This window comes from Pristis pectinata, chromosome 2 (assembly GCF_009764475.1).
Source record: "Pristis pectinata isolate sPriPec2 chromosome 2, sPriPec2.1.pri, whole genome shotgun sequence".
Taxonomy (NCBI): Eukaryota; Metazoa; Chordata; class Chondrichthyes; order Rhinopristiformes; family Pristidae; genus Pristis; species Pristis pectinata.
In genome coordinates this window covers 11,795,345-11,807,655 of record NC_067406.1, presented here as the reverse complement: position 1 = coordinate 11,807,655, position 12,311 = coordinate 11,795,345, and the positions used below count along the sequence as shown (strand labels likewise).

The 12,311-nt window shown below is 39.9% G+C and overlaps 1 protein-coding gene across 2 annotated transcripts in view; it reads right to left on the bottom strand.

Annotated features, from left to right (window-relative positions):
* The window catches only part of atrn (attractin), a 350,568-nt gene that overhangs the window by 146,315 nt on the left and 191,942 nt on the right, over positions 1-12,311 (bottom strand). For both annotated transcript variants that reach the window (XM_052010514.1, XM_052010515.1), the window contains exons 21-23: positions 11,844-11,896; positions 4,898-4,992; positions 1,562-1,640 (exon numbers count right to left, since the gene is read on the bottom strand). In XM_052010514.1, coding sequence (XP_051866474.1) covers positions 1,562-1,640; positions 4,898-4,992; positions 11,844-11,896 — 227 coding nt within the window. The remainder of the gene's footprint in view (positions 1-1,561; positions 1,641-4,897; positions 4,993-11,843; positions 11,897-12,311) is intronic.

Below are 12,311 nucleotides of genomic sequence, written 5' to 3'. Positions count from 1 at the left end.
ACCTGCACTACACTTTTCTCTGTAACTGCAACACATTCTTCTGCATTCTGTTATTGGTTTACCTTGAACTGTATGATTGATATGCAAGACAAGTTTTCACTGTACCTTGGTACTTGTGACAATAATAAACCAATTTACCAATTTAGTAACCATGTATTTAAACTTGGTCACTCTACAAATTTTAAGATCAAAGCCTGCTCTTTGGACTTCTGATTTGACTTATAATTTTAGTACACAATATAGGCATCATTTAATCTTACATTCCCACCCTTCTATTCAGTCCCATTCCACCCCAAATTGCTCTTTTTTTCTCCAAGCACTTTGAATTACACTGGCTATAGCTATCAGGTTAAGTACATGTTGCAAATGTCCAACAATAAATATTCAAGCCCAAGCAATTCATGGGTGCTTGCTGCATTTTCCATTTCTTACTATTTGAATTTTGCCATTGACTTTACCTAGCCTATAACGCTTGAGATAATGTCGAAACACCTTGACTGATCTTGTAGTCCTGCAATTCCTGTGGTAAACAGCAATGAAGCTCTTAAATCCAAAAGCAAAGGCAGCTCATATTAACAGTATTATTGTCCCCTTGACCCAATCTTTTGCTTCCCAGTTGTGCTACAAATAGATATTTGATGTTATTAAGTTCCTGATCAAAGTTTGTTTAAAATTTCATACCCCAATAGCAGATCTCGATTCCAGTATCCTTTCATACCCCTCCCAACAGATAACTCTCATTCTCAGTCTTGAATTACTCCAACGTCAACAGGTAATGAGGGGACAAACGTTTCATGTTTATTTTACCTTGGTATTTCCTTTACATTTCTCAGTTTTAATCCCAAATACCCACACTTTAATGTTATTATTTTCAACTCCCTTCACCAGGAAAGAATCCTTTCTTTGTTTCCAACAACTGAAACCACTTCTCAGGCTCAGATTGTTCCTTAAGCATCTATACTCTAGAAACACAAACCAATTTGTTTTCAGAAACAGCTTCTTCCCCTCTGCCATCAGATTTCTGAATGGTCCATGAACCCAACCTCGTTATTCCTTTATTTTTCCACTATTTATTTTTGTGATGTTAGTAATTTTATGTCTTTGCACTGTACTGCTGCTGCAAAACAACACACTTCACATCATATAAGTCAGTGATAATAAATCTGATTCTGATTCTATAAATTGTCCTCATTTAACCATTTAAACCCTGGTATTAATCTGATTAATGTGCTTCACCCACAACTATTGTTAAAATTATAGAATTAATCTAACTTCATGAGTTACTAATCAAAGTTAATAAGTCACATAATGAAACACTCCTTCCAAGATGATAGAGCTTTCTGGTGTTACTGCTAATTCTCAAACAGAAAATATCATTGTCCCACCACTAAGTAGTTAACGAAAGAAAGATTATTCATTTTCCTCATTTTTCCATCAAGCAGAAACCAAAGAATGATAAAGACATGTACATTACATTCGCCTCCAATTTCAGCAAATATTGAAACAAAAAGACAACAAACCCTTATCTCCATAATGCATTTGCTGTTACCATCAAACTTACCCAGAAAACTACTTGACCACGTTATGTTCAGGTTGAAATTTTTTGATGCATTGATAAACATATCCAGGTCTCGGTTTTGCTGGAATAGACAATTGCAAAACTAATTATATTTCCACAGAATATACAGTTAACTATAAAGGGATGAACAGGAGAAACAAAGTTCTGGGAATTAGAAAAATGTAGTATCACAGTTAAAACTATCAACACACTTCTAGGATGTGCAATGCACTGGCCTGGCTATTGCTGGTAAATGCCAGCGAGTTCAGAATTTTGGTGCTATTCAAATATTGTCATTCCAAACTTTACTGACAAGATCACTGGCACGGTACATTTCACTACGTACTGCTACTATGCTGCTTAAATATTCCAGCCACAAGTGGAAATTCGTTGAAATAAGGGTCCAGATAGACTCCTTATCCACTCGTCAACTATGTGCCAAGTAAGAGACAGCGCATCTAGCTCTGTCATTTTCATCCATCAGCCTACCTTTAACTTAACCTGGCTTTGAAAAGCCTATGAATATAATTGGGTATATAGAATGTTGAAAATTCTGTGTAGAAATCCTTTAGTTGCAGTAGAGACTGGGTGGAATTTTCTTACTTTTAAAACTTAACATTTTAAGCAATCTCTAAGAATGCATAAATGATTGGTTGGTGGCTACAAACTTTAATTTTCATATATGAACTGGGACAAAGTTTAACATGGCTCACGCTTAGAGCTTTCCTTCACCCCCAAATATAACCTGGTAGAATGATCACTCTACACGAATATGAATCAAGCTATTCAACTTTAGAGACCAGAGAATCAGAGTGAAGCAAAATCCATTACCCATTCAACATCAAAATCCTGATATCTTTGATCTGCTATCATCACACAGCCACCAAGATTTAGAATTTTCTTTTTGACATTTCCCTCTTCCCTAACTCTTCCACTTGCAAGTGTGGGTCTTTTCTGCTGCTTTGTTTGAAGTAAGGTTAGTTCATTTAAGGTTCCTCTCAAATCAGCATTAAAAATTAGGAGACTTAGAACGCAACGTGGAGACAAAGAAAGTGGAACAGAAAAGAAAATAATCCAGTGTTATTAGTCAAATTAAATCCTCACACAAAAGCAAAGATATTAAAGACAAGTTATGAATGGCAAATCCAGGACAACAGTTCAGAAACCTAAAAATTGCAGGTGCTGGACTATCAGGGAAAGTCAGCATGGCTTTGAGGGAAATCCTGCCTCACTAATTTGATTGAAATTTTTGAAGAGGTACAGAAAATTGAAGTCAGGGTGGTAGATGTCGTTAGTATGGACTTTACTAAGGCATTTGACAAGGTCCTGCATAGTGAACTGGTCCAGACAGTTAAAACGCGTGATCCAAGCCGAGCTGGCTAACTGAGTCCAAAATTGGCTTGGTGATAGGAGGCAGAGGATAATGGTCGAAGGATGTTATTCCGATTGGAAGTCTGTGATCAGTCGTGTAACACCTTGCTTGTGATGTATACTAACGACCTGGATGTGAATGAAAGAGGTTTGATTCGTAAGTTTGTGGATGACATGAAAATTGATGGTGTTGTGCATAGTGAGGAAGATTGTCTTGGGACTACAGCAGGATATGGATCAGATTAGGTAGAGCTGGGTAGAGCATTAGCAGTTGGAATGTAATCCTGATGTATGCAAAGTGGAGTCCTGATGAAGAGTCTCGACCCAAAACGCCGACTGTTTATTTCCCTCCATAGATGCTGCCTGACCTGCTGAATTCCTCCAGCATTTTGTGTGTGTTGCTCCAGATTCTAGCATCTGCAGAATGTCTTATGTCTCCGAATGCAAAGTGATGCATTTTGACAAGTCAAATAAAGGTAGGACATATACAGTAAACATTAGGGTGCTAAGGGATGTTGATGAACAGAAGGACCTCAGAGTTCAAGCCCATAGTTCCTTGAAAGTGGCATCAAGGTTGATACATCAAGGCACTGAATAAAAACCTTCCTTGGACATTGAGTTGCAACTGTGCAAAACACTGGTTAATGCTCATTGGAGTATTGTGTGCAGTTCTGGTTGCCACACTATGGGGAGGATGTGGTTGTGCTGGAGAGAGTCCAGAGGAGATTCACTAGGACGTTCACCAAGACTTTAGTTATAAGAAGAGATTGGATAGGCTGGATTTCTGTGGAGCAAAGAAGACTGAGGGGTGACCTGATAGAAGTATATAAAATTATAAGAGGCATGGATAGGGTAGATAGTCAGAATCTTTATCCTACAGTAGGAGCATCTATTTAAGTTGAGGACATATATTTAAGGTGAGAGCAAGGAGCTTCAAAGGGGATTTAAACACAGAGTGCTTGATATCTAGAACTCACTGCTAAAGGAGGTGGTGGAATCAGATACAATTGCTACATTTAAGAGGCATTTAGACATGCTCTTTAATATGAAAAGCATAGAAGGATATGGCCCTGATGTGGAAAAATAGGATTAGTGTAGGTGGGCAAAAAATGTCAGCATGGACATGGTGGGCTAAAGGGCCTGTTTCTGTGCTGTACACCTCTATGACTTTAACAGCATGAAATGGTGCATCAACCAAGACGTTCCTGGCTGTGGACTTTGGAGAGCTTCTCTCTTCTTCTGTCCAATGTGCTGACTATTTCTAGCATTTTCTATTTTACTTTAGCAGTTCAGGTTGACTTAAGTAAGTGTCCTGACCTCGTCACTTAAAGTGGGCTTGGCTTAGCACTGGGATGACCCATGTGATGCTTTTCTTTTCAGTGTTGGGCCCTGCAACGCTAAACCTTGATGGAAAGTTCCATGAGATTTTAGGTAAGCAAAATAGACATCCAGTTTAACATACAACTGGGGGCTGGGATAGGGGTGTGAGGAGAGCAGAAACTACAAATAATGAATGCCTGTAAGCCCACATTTTTTTCAAATTGGAGCTTATTTCTGGCACCATAAGCAGCTCAATAGTTGCAAGAAGAGAAAACACAACAAAAAGATCATAAATTTAAACAAGCGTCACAAAAGACCAAAATTCAGAATATCAAAGTTATGAAGATTCAACATAGCGTAATTGAGGATAGCCAAAACATTTGAAGCAGAAATTGGAAAACCATAGCCAAATAGTCAAGTCTTCATTTTCCATTTCCTTTACTACTCAAGTGATTATTTGGACATTTCTTCATCCCCGCAGGATCTTTAACCTGAACTGTCAAACAAGTCGCTATTAGTGCTCAATATGATTATGTGTCCTGTGAATTTGTCAGCAAGAAATAGGCCAAACAATCTCAAACTCATTTCCAACCGAGACAGTGCACTAGATTAAGGCCTTATCTAAAGTCAGTCATTGGAAATACCTACTTCCTCAGGGGTGGCTACAAAGTTAATGGCGGTATAGTGACGATCATCCTCTTGAGACAGACTGAAGGTGAACTGGTAGTCAATCAGCAGAGTGTCTGAAAGGAGAGAAACTAAAAATGATACACTGAACTGCTGAACAGAAACATTCAATAATTAAGATTTGATTAATTTGGACCTTATCACATCAGTCAGAATATAATTAAACATTTTTCATACAACTTATAAAATAAGATTAAGATTTCTTTTATTAGTCACATGTACATTGAAACACACAGTAAAATGCATCTTTTGCGTAGAGTGTTCTGGGGACAACCCGCAAGTGTCGCCACGCTTCTGGCGCCAACATAGCATGCCCACAACTTCCTAGCCTGTACATCTTTGGAATGTGGGAGGAAACCCACAGAGTCACGGGGAGAACATACAAACTCCTTACAGACAGCAGCCGGAATTGAACCCAGGTTGCTAGCGCTGTAATAGCATTACGCTAACCACTACACTACCATGCCTGCCCAATTACTTTAAACTGTTATATTTCCAGAGTTCCCAAATTATTTGAGCGTTGAACATAAAAAAAGTCATAAAAAAGATCAGCATTTAAAGCTAACAACTTCAATCATTATTTGTGCCACATATGTATACAAAATAACATGTCACAGCATTAACAATATAACAGCAATCTTTCAATTCAATATAACAAATTATGTGAACTTTAAGCAATCTTTTTCTTTGGGTAACAAAGCTGCCAGACTAAATCTGCATCTGCATCAGATCATTACCAATACTGCTCACTCATGATGTTGTAGGAGTAAACACTTCATTGACTTTATGCAGATCAAGTCCACTTTCGCATGGATATCTTAAACTGTAATATATCAATGCCACTATGTTAAATGAAACAACAAAATGTCTATCAGACAAAAGCTGGGCATTCACATGGTGCTGCAGGCCACCTTTCTTCTTAGGCAGCTCCTTGGAATCAGGGTGTCTTGCTTCCACTGCACTTCCGAGGATCGGGAATGTCAGTGCATGAATTCTTCAAACGTGGGGTGGCCATTGCATGCCAGCTACCACCTGACCTTGACAGAGCAAGACCACCTTGCCATTGGACCAAGGCAATTGACGACCCAAATCCATTGCATAGACTCAGCATACACTGTGGACAAGCAAATACGCACTCTCGAAATACGTACAGGTGCACCATGACTACAGACACACTATCTTGTCCAAACCCTCTTCCTCTCTCACAATCACCCACCTCACTGACCCCAACCCTAATCCCACCACCACCCCCCCTTCAGTCCCTACCCCATTAGGAAAATGTTCCCATTTCCCTGATGGCCTGGATTGGTAGTGGCCAATTTGGTAATGGCCCCTTTTGGTTCCACCTCTCCTTCAGCAACCTTGCTTTTTCATCTTCTCTCTTTCCTTCTCGATTCCCCAGCCACCCCACGTTGCTGCACTCCTCCACTGTCGAGTACTCCCTCTCTCAAAGAGCAAGGCTGCCCACCAACTGCTGACGCTCACCCTCTTCAAGGCTATGCTCCCTTAAGTTTATGGCTTATTCCAGAAGTTCTCCCAGAAAACCTCAGAAGAATCTCCAGACACCACTTAACGCTACCTGATGTTGGCATATTGTGGTCTCTGCAGGCTGATTGGTGGGTCCCATGATTTCCCAGTTTGTTTATTTTGCTCCAGATTCCAGCATCTGCACTCTTCTCTGTCTCTATAACTCAGCCTGTGTCAGCCCAGAATCTCAGCTGCAGATTATTGTAATAATAATGTATGAAACACAGCTGCAAGATAAATTCTGGAGTTGAAGCAAAGGGGCTGTTTCTGACATTAAACCAGCCTTTGACCAAGTGCTGAATTAAAGGCTTTCATGAAACTGAGGTCAACAAGAATCAGGGGAAGACGCTTCAGCAGCTAGTCATATCTGGTACAAGATGACTAAAGTCACTAGAGGTGACCAAGTCTAAAGTTGCTGTTGCTTATGATAACATCCTGGATCTAAGCAAATTCTGAAGGTTAGTTTTATAAAAATGTCTTGCCTGATGACTGCACTGGTCATCTCAAAGCTTTAACTCCTCAGAAAACAAAGGCAATTGTGCCCACCTAGAGGAAGACCTGGATTTGCACAGAAGATGAAAAAAAATGCACTGAAGCTGCACACAATTTGAACAAGAGAGACCAACTACCTCTGTCAACATTCACAAGTGCATGAACTTGTTCCCATATCAGCATCCTGATATGGATCTATGTTGTTTCTCCATTGTTCAGTCAAATTCTCTATCCATGCACAATCTTCACAAAATAATTCAAGAAGCTGTCTCATTACCACAAGATGGACCTTCACCAGCAATATCTACTTCATGAATGAACTGGAGGCATACATTAGCAGTATAATTTTACACATAATTAGACAGGTCAACACTGCAGCTCAGCTCCAACACTGCACGTCCTAATATAGTTCTCTATGCAGGTAAATAGCTCGCAATATTCAAGCTGTAATCCAAATCTCAAAACCTATGCTTCCAACCTTGGACCCAAAAATGATTTCAAGCTAAAATAAAATGTACCATGACACAGGCCAGTTAGATTCTTTAAGATCAGGATAGGTAAATGACTCTCAGATTTTGAAAGCTATTGACCTCAAAATTTGTCCAGATTTAAAATCTGCAATTGTGCCTTGCCATATCTTTACTTATAAAATCTAATATGGTATTTCACCCACTTACAAAAAAAACCTATCTGCCCTCTCCAGATCCTGAATTTTACACTTAACTCCTTTCAAATTTTAGTATTGGGTATTCAAACCCGAATAACCTTCTATAGATCTATATACTTAAATTGAGAGAGTTGTTGATCGATAATAAAAACTTGAACTTCATTTACGAAGAGCAAGTATACAGCAACTATGAAGATAAATTTGGCTCGTTAACCTAAGGCACAACCCTCCCCACCATCGAGGACATCTTCAAGAGGTGGTGCCTCAAGAAGGCGGCGCCTCAGGAAGGCGGCATCTATCATTAAGGACCCTCACCATCCGGGACATGCCCTCTTCTCATTACTACCATCAGGGAGGCGGTACAGGAGCCTGAAGACCCACACTCAACGATTCAGGAACAGCTTCTTCCCCTCCGCCATCAAATTTCTGAACGATCCATGAACACTACCTCATTGTTCCTTTTTGTTTTGCACTATTTATTTATTTTTGTAATTTATAGATTTTTATGTTTTTGCACTGTACTGCTGCCACAAAGCAACAAATTTCACGTCAAATGTCAGTGATAATAAATCTGATTCTGAGGTAGCAACGCAATTCTTTGAAGCAACCTTCAGTTTGTGGGTCAGGAAGTTCTGATAAAATGTGATCAACTTGCATCATGAACTTAGTTTTTGTCTCTCCACCGATCCTGCCTGACCTGATGGATATTTACAGCATTTTCTTTTATACTTACAGCTTTATAAAACTCTGGTTAGGCCACATTGAGAGTATTGTGTTCAATTCTGGTTGCCTCATTGTAGGAAGAATGTGGAGACTTTGGAGAGGTGCAGAGGAGATTTACCAGCACGCTGCCTGGTTTGGAGGAATGTGCTTATGAGGAGAGGTTGGACAAGCTGGGGCTGTTTTCTCTAATGCAGTGCAGGCTGAGGGGAGATTTGATAGAAGTTTATAAAATTATGCGACACATAGAAAGAGTAAACAGCCAGTACCTTTTTCCTAGGATTGAACAGTCTAGTACTAGAGGGCATGTATTTAAGGTGAGAGGGGAAAGTACCAAGGCGATGTGTGAGGCAAGTGTTTGTTTTTACACAGAAAGTGGTGGGGGCCTGGAATGTACTGCCAGGGGTGGTGGTAGAGGCAGAGAGCATAGGAGTGTTTAAGAGATTCTTAGATAGGCACATGAATATGCAGAGAAGGGAGTGAAATGATCAAGGTGCATGGAAGAGGGATTAGATTAACTCGGAGTCATTAGTTTAAATCAGTTCGGCACCACATCATGGGCCAAAGGGCCTGTCCTGTGCTGTACTGTTCTATGTTCTATGTCTGATTTCCAGCAATTGGAGCATTTTGTGTCTCAGATTCAATGCATCTTTTTCACTCTCTTCTCTGTCCTCATTCATTTCCTCCTAATTATTCCTCCTCAGCTCTATTAACCTGTGTCCATCACCCTCATCAGCTGTGTCACTCAGTTTTGTTTGGTCTACACCCTATCACAGATATTCCCTTTGTTCTCTCCCCACTCACCTTTTCTGCTACTTAAAGACAACTTTCAGCTTTTCTTAGCTTGGATGAAAGGTCGTCAACCTCAAACTTTAACTGTTCCTCTCTGCAGAGCTGCTGCCTGACCAACTGAACATTTCCAACATCTTCTGTTTCTATTTCAGATCTCCAGCATCTGCAGTTTTTTGTTTTTCCACTTCAGCTTAGCAGCTCATTAATTTCATAAATACTCATCCTAAAGTTTCAACAAACTTCAAATCCTGGTGCAAAGAACAGTGACGAAGCTCCACGAAGCTGATAAAATAGGGAAAATACCATGCATTATTTCTCAGAAACTCAAATTAAAGTTAATAATAGTTTGGGTTTACTTTTAGAACCATAGAACACTACAGCACAGAAAAAAGGCCATTTGGCCCTGCTACTCTTTGCCGAAATGGTATTCCGCTAGTCCCATTTACCTGCACCCAGTCCATAACCCTCCAGACCTCTCCCGTCCATGTATCTATCCAATTTATTCTCAAAACTCAAGAGTGAGCCCACATTTACTACATCAGATGGCAGCCCGTTCCATACTCCCACCACTCTGAGTGAAGAAGTTCCCCCTAAACTTTTCCCCTTTCACCCTAAAGCCATGTCCTCTCATACTTACCTCTCCTAATCTAGGTGGAAAGAGCCTACTCGCATTAACTCTGTCTATACCCCTCATAATTTTGTAAACCTCTATCAAATCTCCCTTCATTCTTCTACGCTCCAAGGAATAAAGTCCTAACCTGTTCAGTCTTTCCCTGTAACTCAACTCCTGAAGACCCGGCAACATTCTAGTAAATCTCCTCTGCACTCTTTCAATCTTACAAATATCCTTCCTATAGTTAGGTGACCAGAACTGCACACAATACTCCAAATTTGGCCTCACCAATGTCTCATACAACCTCACCATAACATCCACACTCCTATACTCAATACTTTGATTTAAGAATGCCAGGATGCCAAAAGCCTTCTTCACAACCCTGTCTACTCGCGACGCCACTTTCAGGTAATTATGTATCTGAACTCCCAGATCCCTTTGTTCCTCCGCACTCCTCAGTGCCCTATCATTTACTGTGTTTGTCCTTCCAAAATGCAACACCTCACACTTGTCTGCATTAAATTCCATCTGCCATTTTCTGGCCCATTCTTCCAGTTGGTTCAGATCCCTCTGCAAGCTTTGAAAGCCTTCCTCGCTGTCCACTACGCCTCCAATCTTAGTGTCATCAGCAAACTTGCTGATCCAATTTACCACATTATCATCTAGATCATTGATATAGGCAACAAACAACAATGGCCCCAGCACAGATCCCTGAGGCATACCACTAGTCACAGGCCTCCAGTCTGAGAAACAATCATCCACTACCACTCTCTGTCTTCTCCCACACAGCCAATTTCGAATCCAGTTTACAACCTTTCCATGGATACCTAGTGTCTGAACCTTCTGAACTAACCTCCCATGTGGGACCTTGTCAAAGGCCTTACTAAAGACCATGTAGACAACATCCAAAGCCTTTCCTTCATCTACTTTCTTGGTAACCTCCTCAAAAACTCTACAAGATTCATTAAACACGAGCTACCACGCACAAAGCCATGCTGACTATCCCTAATCAGCCCTTGGCTGTCCAAATACTTGTATATCCGATCTCTCAGAACACCTTCCAATAATTTACCCACTACTGATGTCAGGCTCACTGGCCTGTAATTACCTGGTTTACTTTTAGATCCTTTTTAAACAACGGAACTACATGAGCTACCCTCCAGTCCTCTGGCACCACACCCATGGCTAAGGACATTTTATTCCACTTGCCTACTGTACACATGACTTGTATCCATGGCTTTGATGTAAGCGTTCACAAAATTTGTTAATTTTAGATGCTAAAAAATAAATCAATTAGATGCATCAGTTCAGGCTCCTTCAGACTAAAGGAACCAAATCAAAATAATAAAGTCATGAGCTGATATAAAAGTGTCTACATTGATTCTGCAAGCTGCATAGTGAGGGTATTCCAGGATTTGAAATCCACTTAGCCTGATTTCAGAGAAATACATATACGAGATCCCCCCTACTTGTTAGCCTTAACTCTGCTTCCAGTGAAGTGGTAGTGAATTTCATCATTCATGCCAGAACATTATCCATACATAAATGGGAGCTAAAAGTGAATTCAGCTCCCATTTATGCATTACCCACACATAAAAGGATGGATAATACATAAATGGAAATGGGTTTAGCACTGAATATAGTATAATCCCTTAAGTTACCACCTCACATTGGCTTTCTTTTAATGAGTTGTTAGCTGCTTGGTTGAATACCAGAAATCATTCACAAAAATAGTTACCAACGCACCCTCTGGTATGAAATCCAGAGCAATTTTGGTAAAATTTTGTTTTCTTTCACAAATTACACAAATCTTTAGACTTTTTCTCCCCACAAGCTGTCAGTGCTTTTGTTCATTTTTTTTTCACCAATGTAATGCCACTGACAAACCCATTGCTGACAGATTGGTTTGGGTCAGCATCTACATGCCTTGCTGAAAATCCACAAGCAGCATTCTAAAAGCAAAATGTTAATTCTGCATAATCATCACAAACTTCTATTAGCACAGAAAATAAAGATCTAAATGGGTCTTTGAAGTACTCTTGGGTCTTTAAAGTTGGTTAAAACCAACAAGATTCAAGCTACATCTATATACTCACAGTAACAAGTTCCTTTCAATGGGTTACCCTGGTATCGTGTTTCCACATCACATCTATAAACAAAGTGATACAGTATAATTAACATCATGTGAATTTTCTTCTATTTTGTTTTGTAATTACACATTGTAATTGATGTACTTACAAACATTTTACTTTTCAAAGGCAAAACATAACAATGCCTATAACTCAGAGGATATGGAGTAGTGGAGTACCAGGACTGGGGTTTGAAGAGCAGAAATGCAGCACAGAATAAACAGATTACTGAAGTTTCAAGGACTACATTATGGCAAGAGGTTACTTAAATCAAAATGTTAAGGAGCGATTTGATGGTGGTTTTAGAATTTTAAAGTAGCAGTGGAAATGGGGCCAAATTTGTTCAGCAAAGGGACAAGGACAAAATCTTGCGATCATAAGAACATTTGAATTCAAAGCCGAAATAGGCCAGTCAGCCCTTCATGCTTCCTCTGC